The sequence below is a fragment of the Notamacropus eugenii genome, chromosome 1, assembly GCF_028372415.1.
Source record: "Notamacropus eugenii isolate mMacEug1 chromosome 1, mMacEug1.pri_v2, whole genome shotgun sequence".
Taxonomy (NCBI): domain Eukaryota; kingdom Metazoa; phylum Chordata; class Mammalia; order Diprotodontia; family Macropodidae; genus Notamacropus; species Notamacropus eugenii.
The window spans coordinates 482,289,143-482,303,840 of record NC_092872.1 but is presented as its reverse complement, the minus strand read 5'-3'; the positions used below and the strand labels follow the sequence as shown (position 1 = coordinate 482,303,840).

At 36.1% G+C, this 14,698-nt stretch overlaps 1 protein-coding gene across 5 annotated transcripts in view; it reads right to left on the bottom strand.

The window, feature by feature from the left end:
* The window catches only part of FUBP3 (far upstream element binding protein 3), a 69,858-nt gene that overhangs the window by 14,792 nt on the left and 40,368 nt on the right, over positions 1-14,698 (bottom strand). For all 5 annotated transcript variants that reach the window (XM_072632728.1, XM_072632730.1, XM_072632727.1 and 2 more), the window contains exons 5-11: positions 14,413-14,484; positions 12,675-12,732; positions 10,796-10,958; positions 8,152-8,250; positions 5,485-5,589; positions 4,899-5,001; positions 3,978-4,078 (exon numbers count right to left, since the gene is read on the bottom strand). In XM_072632728.1, the coding sequence (XP_072488829.1) occupies positions 3,978-4,078; positions 4,899-5,001; positions 5,485-5,589; positions 8,152-8,250; positions 10,796-10,958; positions 12,675-12,732; positions 14,413-14,484 (701 nt within the window). The remainder of the gene's footprint in view (positions 1-3,977; positions 4,079-4,898; positions 5,002-5,484; positions 5,590-8,151; positions 8,251-10,795; positions 10,959-12,674; positions 12,733-14,412; positions 14,485-14,698) is intronic.

Below are 14,698 nucleotides of genomic sequence, written 5' to 3'. Positions count from 1 at the left end.
TAACAAGCAGAAAGAATCAAAGGATTATTTTTTTTTCTTTTTATTTGCAATGCCACTCCCAAGGGCCAGCACAAAGATTTGTTAAACAGTGACCACTGAAGGCAAATTATGAAAGGGACAAGAGCCGTCCCCTTTACCCACAGCCTAACGGTGAAGAGAAGACTTCACTGAAACACAGTTTCACACTGTTCAGTGATCACAGAACAGTGGGCAAAGACAGGCATCTACAGAAGAAGATTTCTTTTAACATTCAGAGTGCACAAATCCCATTCCAATCACTGTCTACTATGTCAAACACTTTGGTCCTGCAGCATTTCAAAATGGTGACATTAAAAACAAATGTGGTCAGGTTGCAGTTCTTTCCTCTCCTTCAGGAGAGGGAGCTGCTTTATCCATTTAATTCAGAACAGTAAAAGAAATGCCCACTGCTGACAAAGTCTTCGTGAAAATAAACTGTACATTTATCTAGAAACCCTCCAACTCAGGCAAATTGATTATGTTTCCATACTCTGCTTTTGTGAGAAAGATGCAAGTGGTAAATAGGCAAGCTGACATTAGGGAGTAATTTTTAAAGTCAATTCTAGAGAGATTAACTAAAAAGAGAAGCTTCTGGGAGGCAATTTTAAAATTCTTTCCTGACTCCCTAATTAGCTAGGTAGCATAATAGATAGACACTAGGCCTAGAATCATCTTCCTGGGTTCAAATCTAACCTCAGACACTAACTAGCCGTGTGACCTTGGACAAGTAACTTAACCCTATTTGCTTCAGTTTCCTCATCTGTAAAATGAGATGGAGAAGGCCATGGCAAGTCACTCGGGTATTTTTGCTAAGAAAACTCCAAATGAGGTCACAGAGTCAGGCACAACTGAATAACAAGACTCCTTAATCTCACTTTCCACAAAAGATTTTTCAAATCTTTTTGTATCCCAAGCTTCCAACATCCCCTTCCCCACACCCCCTTTCAGTTGAGGACCTTACCTCTTTACTGAGAAAACTGAGGTCATTCGAAATGTAAGCTGTCTTCTCTTTATCTCAAAACCCCTTGACATCATTTTCCCACTCTCTTCCTCTTTTGCTCCAAGTCTCTGATAATGAGGTGGCCCTTCTCCTTTTGAAGGGCAGCCCCTTTACATGGGATTGGTTCTGTTTCATCTTGTCTTTGAAAGATGGTTTCCAATCTCCCTTTCCAAAGTTACCATGCTGTGTTTTAATTGACAAATCTGAAGGCCTTTTCTAATCTTTATCCTCAATCTATCTGCTACATCTGATACTGTTGACTATATTTTCCATCTCTGCACTCTCTCCTCTCTGGAATATTTTAATACTATCCCCTCTCCTGGATCCCTTCCTACCTAACTGTTCATCTTTGGTTTCCTTTACTGGTACATAGGACTCTACCCAAGGCCTTCAACTTTTCTTTCTTGGCTTCCATGAGTTTAATGATCATCTCCATGACCATGATTCCCAGCTCTCCATATCCAGCCTCAGTCTTTAAATCTGAGCCTCAATCCCGTATCACCAATTGCCTACTGAATATTTCAAACAGGATACGCTGGAGACACTTCAAACTCAACATGTCCCAAAAGAGAACTTGCTACCTTTCCCTCCAAACTCATCTTACTTCTAAACTTTCTTATTTCTGACAAAGACACCACTATTCTTCCAGTCTTTCAGGTCTGTAACCTTGCCATTATCTTTTGCTCTTCATTTTCTCTCATGCCACATAGTTAATCAGTTGCCAAATCTTGCTATTTCTACTTCTACAACATGTCTTGTATCTGAACCCTTCTCTCTACTCACACCATCTTAGTTCAGGTTCTCATTATCTTTTACCTAGCCACATTGCTGATAAAAGTAATTTTCCTTTAAGGATGGAGCCCACCATATTGACTGACTCCTACTCAAATCAAGTCCAGTGGGTTCTGAGAGTCTCTACAATCAAATATAGGTTCCTTAGCATAGTTCTTAAAGCCCTTTACAGAATATATATTCTGTATATATATTCAAACCCTCATTATACATTATTTCCTATTCCACACTGTGATCCAGCTAAATTGGCCTTTTCCTCATACATGATGTTCCATCTCTGTGCCTTTATACTAGCCATCTGGAATACACTCTCTCCTCGCCTCCAACTCAAAAAATCCCTCTCTTTCTTCAAGACGAAGTCTGAACATCATATTCTACATGAAGTCTTTCTTTATCCCCTCAACTGTTAGTGCCCCCTCTCTCAAATCTTTCTATATTTATTTTTATTCGCTCTCTTTGTAATTAATCTGTATATATTTATATGTCTTTGTTGTCTCTGCCATTAAAATGTAAGTGCTTCGCAAGTAAGGACTGTTTCGTTCATTTTACTCGTAGTCCCAGTGTGCTTTTAATAAATACTTCAACTACTGGCAAATGTTAATTAAGCTCCTGCCAGGCCCTAGGGAAACAAGTACAAACAAGTACAAAGAATGAAACAATTCCAAGGTGTGTGTGTGTGTGTGTGTGTGTGTGTGTGTGTGCGCGTGTGCGCGCGTGTGTGTGCGTGTAAGTATATATCTCATAAAAATTTAAAGTGAATAAATACGAATACATATACAAGGTAGTTAAATACAAGATAGCTTGGGAAGGAGGATCTTAGGAGCTAGGGGGATAAGGAAAAGTTTCATGTAAAAGATGGTGCCTGAGTTGCGTACTGAAGGAAGAAAGGACCCTATGAGATTGAGATAATGAAGAAATGTATTCCAAGGTGGAGGATGCACTGGGAAGGGCTGGTGAAAAAGTGGGGAGCTAGAAGAGGGAGTGTAAGAAGGCCAGTTTGGCTGGATCAAAAAGTTTGAAAGATTGAGTAAGGCCCAATAATATTGGGAAGATAGGTTAAACTAAGGCCGAGTTGAATGGGGCTTTAGAAACTCTAAACTCTACACAGTTTATAATTTTATCTCAGGGGCAACATGAAACCCCTGGAGACAACTACTGAAGAGGAATTCCATGACTGAATGTCCATGTTTCATATTTCTCTATTTTCCTTTATGATGCCTTGACTAATGCTACATGGAACACTCTATGAGAGCAGAAGAAACCTTCTAGTCATATTGTTCAATGCCTTCATTGTAAAAAACCAGAAACCAAGGCCCAGAGAAAAGTGACTTGCCTAGGGTCACAAGGCGAGTTAGTGGCACAGCCAGGACAATAACCCAACTCTCCTGAGTTTGAGACTAGGGCTTTCATTATTATGATCATAGTTGTACAACTGGAAGGTATTTTGAAGCCATTAAGTCCAACTCTCTCATTTCATAGCTGAGGAAACTGAACCACAAAGACATGAAGTGACTCATTACTTCAGGATCCACAGGTTCAGTCTAAGGTAGATTCAGTCTAATGGACATCCTTCACAAAAGCTGTCCCTCATGTCTAGAATGCTCTGCTACCTCTTAGAATCCTTACATTCCCCTCTAATGCTCAGTTCCAGCACCATGTTGTCTGTGAAGCCTGATCTGATCCTTCCCAGTTTTAATTCTCTTCAAATTACCTTGTATTTAACTCATCTCAGTATAAAGTAAGTTCTTTTGTTTTTGTCTCTGTATTCTCAGCAGCTATCATAATGTTTTATGTTGGGCCCTTAATAAATATTCGTTAAAGTATATCAATAACAATTCATATTTGTAATATTTAGTATTGCTTTAATATTATCTTACCTTTTATTACTTAGAAATTGATATTCTATACATGGTATAGTTTTTCCCAACCATTCTAGATAACCAAGAATTGACTACATTAAAGAAAAAATTTTTTTTGCATGAAAAAGCGAATAAGTGGTACACACAGGAAAAGTAGAAGTGAAGACCTGAAGTACAAATAAATTCATTTCATATGATGCAGTACTTTTAAATGGAGCATCTAAAATGTTGTATAGTTCACTGATAGAAATGTTGATCATTTTCCACTTATGTGGCTAAAATGGTTGATCCCAGATACCAGAACTCACCTGTGCTGTAAGAATAAGGTCACTGATGACATGTGCTGCATGTTGACACCTTTCTGGAAGTCCCATGACCTGTGCAACCCTTTCAGGACTAATCCCATCATCTGTGGAACAAGAAATGAGAGACTAAATTAAAAACTCCCAACCCCAAGGGAGGCAAAAGTTGAACTGATAGGTAATCATTTATACTAAAACTACCAAAAATGGAAGTCAGTGAGTTAACAACTGTATTTATTTTTATATATTTCCTCTCAATAAAATAAAAGCTCACTGTAAGTAAGAATTGCTTCCATTCTTTGTACTTTTATTTCCAGTGGCCAGAACAGTGCACCCAGCACATAGGAGATTCTTTAAAATTACTTGATTGATTTATAGTTGGGCAAAGCCTTGGGCATTTCTATAACATTATTTTGGTGTATTCAAGTATTCATTTTTACATGATTTATTTTACAGCATAAAAACTCTTCTAAACTCTATCACATTAATGAAATAGTCTTCAAAGTTTCCACATATAAAAACAGGCTCTTTGGAATCTGAACACTTAACCCACAGTAGACTTGTTCATACCTGAATACACCAAAATAATATTATAGAAATATATATATAGAACTATATATTATAGATATATAAATATATAATATATATTATATAAACATATATAAAGAAAAAACCCTAACCCATATTTTATATGATGACAACTTTAAATTGGGTTATAGAATAAAAAAAGGAAAATATAAAAAGGAAAAAAACCAGAATATAAATAAAATAGAATAATTTAACTGTGAAACTGCACAACACAAAAAAGGTAAAATAAAACACCTCAATCAGTCAAAGGATGCATATGGGGAAAGGAGGACACATTCTTTTTGCCAGATGTCTGGCAATCAGAGGCAAACAGTAAGATTTCTGAATGATATAACTAACCTGGTTTAAACTGAATCCTTACACCAGCATCATTTTGAATTTTTTTGATCATTTCCCCATTTCTTCCTATTACTATACCAACGGCAAACCTAGGCACAGATACCTTAGAGGAGAAGGAACAGAAACAAAATCTCAACAAAGCTAGGAGAAACACATAAGCATGAACTGCAGATGCAGAAGCCATGAAATATACTTGGGGACGATTTAATTTTTACATGATTATTTTACAGTATTTTATTTTAAACTCTATCACATTAATAAAACTGTCTTCAAAGTTTCCACATATAAAAACAGGCTCCTTGAATCCTGAACACTTAACCTGCAGTAGTCAAAAAAAAAGTGTTGAGCCTGTCCAGCTTTCCTGCTACAACTCAGAAATTGGGGAAAGGTGTTCATGCACAGAAATGTACCACCTACCTACTTTCATAAACAAGAGGTATGAACAGCACCACTCACTGAAAATGATGAAAAATAACCACTGGAAAGGATTTAACTGTTACCATACCCACTAGGAGACCCTCCTTCATTCCTTTTCCCATGATAACAAACAATTACAATTTCATTACAATTTCTAATTCAAGTGTACCTCTATACTTCCCCCTCCCATTCGGGAGCTGAAATCACTGCGCACGCCTCGGAAGTCAGCTTGATCCTTTTCTCGGATAATCTCTAGTACCATTTCCCTTGCTTGCTGCATAAACATATAAATAACAAATGCATTAAGAAAGCAGGATACATGGCATGAATATTTGTACAATATCTAACAGTCTTTTCCAATTACTGTTCAAATGACTTGCAAGGAATGTGGAGTGAAAAGAGGTGATTTGGTACTGTTTTGGGAAGGAAGAGAGAAGCAGATACTCATCAGACCTGGGAATAACTGAATCATTTTACTGTCCAAAGCTATGTTTCAACCTTGCTGGATTAAAAAAATCCACTTAGCTTACATTTTGACTACAAATCCTCCCAAGAAAATGTTTGTGACATGCTACTTCCAGTTTCTGAATGGTTTCCTGAAACATCTTATTTCAGGGAGACTCCTACAGAATGGAAAACATCATTGTGGGGCTAATGCCACTGAATGTGGCAGAAACAAAACTCCAGGAATTTGGAAAAAATATTCTGGTAACAAGGATAAATACTTATAAGTTAAAAAAAAAAAAGCAATCTGCTACATTTCAATTATTATTTGGAAAGCCAAAGATGATTGCGGCTGCTACAAATCTTATTTAAAAATAGAGAACTCTGATTATTACATGGATTTAACTGTATCAAAGGCTAAATTTTTGTTCTTCCTACACACATGTGGAATAAAGCAAAAGTGCAATTTACCTTAAAATTTGTTTCCCAACACCTGTGTTTTAAAAGGGTCACACTGTATGACAAGCACCACTCCCTGGGACACATGAATGCCCAAAACAAAAACTTAGTTCCATTAAAAAAAAAAGTTTAAGACAGTTACATTTCTTTCTTTCTTTTTTCCCCCAAATTTATGTAATGTCAGTGAGAAGAACTCCTCTCATATATTGATCTTGGGCTATTTTTCATACAATAAAAAGATCACACATTGAGAGGAAGAGTTGATGACATGAATTCTCTGTATTTCTTAGAGGACTGGTGTAGGGTCCAAGGCCAGGTATGAGCATGGAGGTGTCCACCAAGCCCTAGAGTACTGTTGAGCAAGGGGAATTGTTGCTTGTTCGGTTGTTTCAGTCATATCTGAAAACTTTTTGACCCCAATGGAGGTTTTCTTAGCAAAGATAATGGAGTGGTTCGCCATTTCCTTTTCCAGCTCATTTTACAGATGAGGAAAATGGGTTAAGTGACTTGTCCAGGGTGACACAGCTAGGAACTGTCTGAGGCTGTATATGAATTCAGGTCTTCCCTGATTCCAGATCCAACTCTCTATTCACTGTGCCACCTAGCTGCCTTTGATGACATGAATTCTCAAGAAAGGAAATGTTTACATTAAAAAAATAAGCAGTAAAATACCATCAAGCTTGGTCTTTCAGCATCCCATAATTTCAATGGCACAAATACATATTACAAACCTCAGTAGAACATGTTAGTTTACTAAAGAAGCAAAATAATGTCTATACGTAATCCAATGAGAAAGCAAACTCCTTAGTAATGAGATATTACTTCTTTTTTGTTTTTAAGACGGTTTATGAATCTGACAGGCTCTTTACCCTAATTAGAGCCTAAAGAAGAAAAGCAGTTTACTCAGAACTAAAGAAAAGCAGAAAAGCAGTGTATTCAGTTGTTTTGCAACTCCTAGCTATTGGTCTTGAAAAACTACTAGTTTTATAAATTTGTGCTTAACTGTATAATAGTGTTGCAAAGTGAACAAACTTATTGAAGGACTGGTAGTTTCCACTGGATTGTAATACAATGCTCTCAAAGAGAAAGAGCTGTGCAGTGTATCAAGGTTAAAAGAGTTAGAACCTCTGTTCTAAATAATACAACTTCTTGCTTCCTAAAGCCTCAGGTGGGTAGAAGTAACATAGTTAACCTCTTAGGGGCAAGAGCTCTGGTTCCTCCAACTAAATGCTACCTCCAAAAGCTGCTTTGTTTTCTGTGTAGGTCAGTCAGCTTTCCTCATTTCAATTCCAAAAGATTCAAGGGGAGAAACACTTCAGAAACCAAATTAAGAATCTTCCTTGACTTAAGATCACACTCATTTTACTATTCTACAACACCTGGCTTTGACATGATCTGATTTTACATCACCTTATTATCTATGGCTGGTTGTTCAACAGTAAAGTATCATGCTGCTAAGGCCAAGGCCATATCCTAAATACCTACACAGACTACTTGGGCTTTGCTGTTTTATGGTCAAAGAATTCACAAATATAGCCCTGGTCAAGTGCCTTGCAAATGTCTGCCACTGGTTTACAAGGGATATTGGACATAGAAATATAGAACAAATCCATTTAAAATACTGGAAAAATGAATGGGTTATCTTTGTCTTATGATGTCCAGAACATTATTAAACTTTTCCCCACACCTAAACTCTCAAACCACATATGACAGAATAGATCAACTGGATAAAATGAATATCTATTTTCAGAGGCAGTTTAGTGTTATAAAAGCAGTAATCCTACCTCATATTTGTTTAATACTTCAAATCTTTTCACATATATAATATTTATAAAACAGTGAATAGAAATAAAATACAAGTAACAGCAATTTAGTCAAGTTGTGTATTGCCACTGCATAAAACCTCTATAAAAAGTTTCCCCAGTAAGTTTACCTGTACTTTGAATGGGTCTCCAGTAATACGAAGGGGTTTGTCTGCTCCAGTGGGCAAAGGACCATCTTGGATCATTATCATTTTCACACCTGTTCGCTCCTATGAAGAACGCACAGCATGGAAACATAATCTTTAACAGGACACACAAAGTCACCTTAATAATCAAAGTCAATAATAATAGTGGCATAGATTTATAAATTAATATTTATTCATAATTTATTTACTATAAGGCTTACTATTATACTTTCCTTACTATATTTCTGAGTGGAAGGTTATGTCAATATTTTAATTTCCATTTTACAGATGAGAAAACTGAGGGCCCTGAGAGATTAAGTGACTTGCCCACAGTAAATGTTAAAAGCAGAAGACTGAACCTGGTCTTCTGACTTTAAACCAAGTGCTCTTTTAACTACAGAGCTGTGTCTCTTCTGAAAAATTAACATGTGAAATTATCACTGACTTTACCACTCAAGTAACATTTAGACTTTTTGTAATCAATTCTGATTCTGTGTGAATACAGAATTGTTGCTATTTCTACACAGCTGTCAAATATAACATCTAAGATACTGGGATAAGCCTAATCAAAAAACTTGATTTCTTTCATTTCCTTTCCTCAGGGCATCTAGATGGCATATATGAACACAATTAATCTGTGGTATCTGGTGAACATCAAATTATTAAAACAATATTAATAAAGTTTTATTCTCTAAATGACTGTATAAGAAAATGCATATGAAACACTGCCAGTACAATTTTTCTCTGGTAGAAAATACAAGGTATGTTTTTTGTGTTATGAAACATAACACAAGATGTGCAGAAACATCTATTAGGACACCAGTAAAATTCCAGCCACTGTGATTCAGATATTCTTGAAAAAAACCTAAGAGATACGGATGAAGGGGGAATAGCACTCCCAGACGTCAAACTATATTATAAAATAGCAGTCATCAAAACTACATGATGCTGGTTTAAAATTAAAAAAAAAAAAAAAAGAGGTAGATCAATGGAACAGACTAGATAAGGGAGAATAAAAAATAACAGAACTCAATCATCAAGTGTTCAAGAAACCCCTAAACATAAAATACTTAGGAAAGAACTCTTTATTTGATAAATAAAAAGTGCTGGGAAAAATGGAAAGCAGCATGGCAGAAATTAGACTTAGGCCAACATCTTAAACAATAGTCTACCAATATATTCTAAAATATATATGACTTTAATATTAAAGAACATACTATGAAAAATTTATTAGAGAAAAAGACCATATACCTTTCAAAGCTATGTGTAGCAAATGTATTTTTTAAAATTAAATTATTTTATTTGTTTTCCATGTTTTACAATCACTTCCATATATCTTAGATTTTTTTCCCCCTCTTTCTAAGAAGCCCTCCCTGAGATGGTATACAATCTTACATAGGTTCTACACATATATTAGGAGATGTATTCTTAACCAAACAAGAGATACAGGGAGTTGCAAAAGTTAAAGTCATTATCTTTGATTATGTGAAAGTGAAAAGCTTCTGTAGAGACAAAATTAATGCAACTAGAATAAGAAGGGAAGTGGTTGAATAGTGAGAAAAAAATCTTTGTTATCAAATTTCTCTGATAAGGATTTGGCACCCAACATATATAAATAATAAATACATACAAGACCAATAGATAAGTGGCTAAAGGATATAAACAAACATTACTCAAAAGAAAAATTGCAAACTATTGACCACGTGAAAGACTATTTCAAATCCCTAATAAGAGAAATATAAATCAAAACAACTCTGAGGTTTCACCTCACACCCTGAAAACAGGCAAAGATGACAAAAGATGGCAATAGTCAATGTTGGAGGGATTGTGGTAAGAACATTGGTTCACTTTTGGAGCTGTGGAATGGTACAACTATTTTGTAACGCAATTTGGAATTATGCAAATAAAGTAACTAAAATGTGCATACTGCTCTGACCTGGAGATTCCATTTTTAAGCTTATATATTATAACTCAAGGAGACCACTGATAAGAAGAAAGTCCTTACATACACAAAAATATTTACAGCCGCACTTTTTGTGATAGCAAAGAACTGGAAACAAAAAAGATGCCCATTACTGAGGAATGGCTAAACATAAGGTAATATGCTGATTGTATTGGAATATTACTGAGCTGAAAGAAATAATACACAATAAAGTGAACAGAGCCAAAAACAAATACATACACAAGGATTACAATATAAATGGAAAGAACACACACAAAAAAACCTAAAGTGAGTGTTGAAAAACTATAAAGAACATGCACGCCTCAAAATAAAACATATTCCCTTCCAAACCAAACCTTTACAGCGGTAGGAAGTTCATGAGTGGTGCACAATGTACACGTTTTTGGACTTTTTCAATATACTGACTTGTACTGATTTCCCTCTCTTCTTTTTCTTTCTCTTTTTTTTTGTCTTTTAAAATATACTGTTACATGGGATGGCTCCCTAGGAGGGGGAAGAGGAAAAATACTGGGAAAAACTATAATATAAAAAAACCAAGAACATCAACAAAACTTTTTCTTTTTTTTAAAAAAAGAAAAAAACCTGAGAGTAAGAAGGCAAAGAATAGCTTTGGAGAAACATTTCCTGAGAAGGGAATAAGTTTCTGGATCTACTAAAGTCACATACCTGTAATTGCTTTATTGTTTCTCCTCCTTTGCCAATGACTAGCCCCACTTTAGATGCAGGGATGAGAATCTCCTGGACTGTGTTATTCCCATCTACATCATTATGAAATCCGGGTCCATTCCGACAGCGATCAACAATTTGTCCCAACAGTCGCTTGGCTTGTCTTTGAGGGAAGACCAAAAGAGAACTACTATTAAATAAAATAATCTTTGTAAAAGAGAGAAAGAAAGAACTAGGATAGAGCTAAGAGAAGGAAGCCAAAGCAGGAAATATAAAAAAAGAGATAGGAAGAAAAAAGATAAAGGTTATTAGTATGATTCATTCCTAAATTTCAAATTCCTCTTTAATTAATTTAATTGGTTTGACTTCTTTGCTGAGGTAAGGAACCACCAGGTTGGTTTTCTGTAGTGAGAAGAAGCAGTGTCTATCTCTCTCCACATGTCTCTTTTTTTTAGTCACCTAACAGTTATTAATAGTCTAGCTAAGAAAATTCAACTATCTTCCTATATGTTATATGTTACGCCCTACTTTGAAATAAGAATCTGGAGAACAGTCCAGCTAATAAAACAAAAAGTACATGGGGAAAAAAAAACTATGAAATTCAGACTTCCTTCTCCTAGCTGATGGTGTTGATCAAGCTGTCTGATCTAAACTTTTAGTGCTAAGAACCTGCTTGTTGGCTTCCTCCTCACGTGTTTCTCAAGTACGGCTTCTTTTTAATATTTTGCTTTAGTTCTGGACTAACCACTGCTGTAAGAAAAATGGTTTGCTGCCAGGAAAACCATATTGTTTGCCCTATAATGTATACTCACCAGTGACACTTATTCTGGGTCACTGCTTGCAACATTGTAAAATAAATTTAAACTTTTCTATAAATCTGTGAGCAATGGAAATAATGAAACAACTCTGCCTACTGAGAGACGTAATCTGGAACCCACCTTTGTTCACAACCAAATGTAACTATAGACAAGAGAATATGAGTGAGACACAGCAGGAGAGTGAAGAGAAATAGACAGAAAGATTAAGATGAAAAACAGAGGAGACAGAAGAAGAAAGAGGAGAAGGAGAGAGAGAAGAGAAAGATATACATAAAGGAGACAGAAGAGAGACACAGAGACAGAAGACTGAGATAGGAAATAGGTAAGAATAAGAGAAAAAGAAAGAGGCGAAAGGAAATAGAGAGAAGGGAGGGAGGGACAGAAGAAAGAGGGAGAGAGATTCCCCCGAATTAGCGTAACTCTTTTTCCACAATGATCTTCAGTTCCATGAGATTGAAAACTGATGTCTGTGAAGCTCAGTTAATTGTAAAGGAGTAGAAAACAGTTCTTTTCTTGAAGTTACTACAGGTCTTTACTTCTATCACTCCTCCCCAATTCTAGACTACCCAGATGATCCTCTGAATGAAACAGGAAGTCACACACAAAAAGAGGCAACAGGATCGACCTTAGGGTTTAGAATGGATACCATGATGCTATGCAATGTCACCTAGATAATTTCACAATAACCCTTTCAGGAAGAAGTATCATACTAACACCAGTAAGATAAGATTCAATTTGAGCATCCCAATAGAGTGAATTCTTTAGCATGGAAAACTGTTGAAACTGTGTTGTGCATACCCTGAAAACCTAGTTCATAAAGGAGGTATCGTGATAGCTATGAGAAATTCAGCATAGGCTTCATGACACTCTGAGTATGTGGTAGCAGAGAAATGCCCATAGTATGGCAACCCCAAATTTTATATACATCAGCACTTGCTGGTTGTGGTTTAGTAACACAGCATCAATTAACAGTGTTTAGTAACAGTTCTGCCCTTCCATTTCTCCCCTCTTTAGGGAAGGGGGAAGAAAAGTAAAAGGAAAAAGTAAACAAAATAACTTACTCAATACTTTCTGGGGTTCCGGTAAGTACACAGGGCCTCTCTGGAATCCCAGAACTCTCTACAAGAAGAATCAAGAAGATAAGGTGTATTGGTGGGCGCCTGGCAACTAAGCATCTTTACTACTGTGTATAGATTCAGTTTCTGTGCTTGGCTATCTAAGGCAGCCTCAAAATCCCAGTTTCTTGGTAAAAAGATTCTCAATTTTCATATGTAGCTGGGATATTCATTTGGCAGATTAGTCTTTTAACAAAGAAATCTAGAGGACTCAATAAAGATCAATGAGTCAGCACTAGTTATTATTCTTAGCTTCCCTTCTCTCATATTATGATATGTGGTTATGTCACTTGATTAGCATGGTTAAGTGGAAAGACCACTGTCTTTGGAGAGGACTGAGTTATAAATCCTGCCTTTGATGCTTAGTACCTGTAGAACTTTGATAAAGTCCCTTAACTTCCCAGGGCTTCAAAAGCCTCTGAGGGTCCTTTAAGATTTGGTCTTGTGATCCTATGATTATTTTATCCCTTAATTTTCCCATGTGTAATGGGAATAACAGTTCTTTGTTTGCAAAGAGCTTTGAGACCCCTGATGAAAAGCCCAATGAGATGCACAGCAGTTGTCACCAATATTAATTGCACAGATATCTGACAAACCATTGATACAAGGGACTATCTCTGGGACACTGCATAATACTGAACCTTTTGACAACCAACGTATTAGGTACACTTTATTTCGTCTCATTAAGTACACCGACGTGCTCACACATACTTTTAATGCAATATGTAGTACAATTAAATTGAAATCTTCCTCCAGTATAATAATTAAAAGAGTATTCTATACAAGAACATGATTTATATCTAAAGTTTTGGCAAATTATCTTAAAATATTACAATATTTTGTTTCATTGACAAACATTTCTCTATTCAAGTATCTATTTCTACTGCCCTTCACCCACCGTATTAATCAGATCTAAACCCAAATTATATTATAAAGAAAAAATGCATCTTTCAGGATCTGTCTTCTTCTCTACCCCAATACTAAGCAATGAGTAAAATGAAAAGATAAGTAGCACAAAGGCCTGCATATCTTAAGGAGCTTAAGATATAGTAGGGGGATAAGCAAGCATACAAATAACTGTAATACAAGCCAGGATGTAATAGACCTCAACAGAAAAGTACAAATAGGGAATGTGTGGCACACTACCAAGAACCTATCCAAAACACTGGTAGGAGATATTCCTTAAATCTATATGACATGGGCCAATATGGATGAAACCAGAACACTAGCCATATAGAATAATGAAAATTGGTGGTGGAGACCAGTGATCTTCACAGTTCTGTAACTCAGGACCCTTGCAATCACCACTAACTCAAAGGACCAGATAGATGATTGCCTTATACCTGCAGGGTGGGGCAATACACTCTATTAATAGAGTTCCTGGCGGTCCTGAAGAGCTAAAGGGTGCACAAGAAAATGCTTGGGTCTATTTTGTATTACTAGTCTAGAAGTAAAGTCAAATGAAATTTGCTCCCACTAGATCTCTGTCTTTCATTTTACTTGCGAAACCAAGACAATGATAAATATTGTCTTTGCTTTCTGTTTGGGAGTAAATTTATCTCTCTGAGTTTCAGGGAAAGGCTCTGATCAAGATCCTGTAAATTCTACACAACAAGCTAAGATGATAAATGGACATAATTTTAAAACATGCACACATAGGGCCATAAGAAAGAGAAGCTCTTACCTGGTGCAATCTGAATCTTGCAACCAGATTCTGCCTGAATCCGTGAAATCTGCTCACCACCCCGGCCGATAACTGAAACATGGTTGAACAGGGTCAAAACTTGTCACTCATCCCTGACTTTCCCAAGTAATCAGCTTCTACTGGGGCTCATAGTAAAATAGGGGTGGGAATGGACTTGATTACTAAATTATTTTGCCACTCTAACATTCTATGAATCTACCACTTTAAGAGAAAGGTAATTTTGTTTCTAATTTTTACTATTTTGGGATACTCATTTAAGCCACTT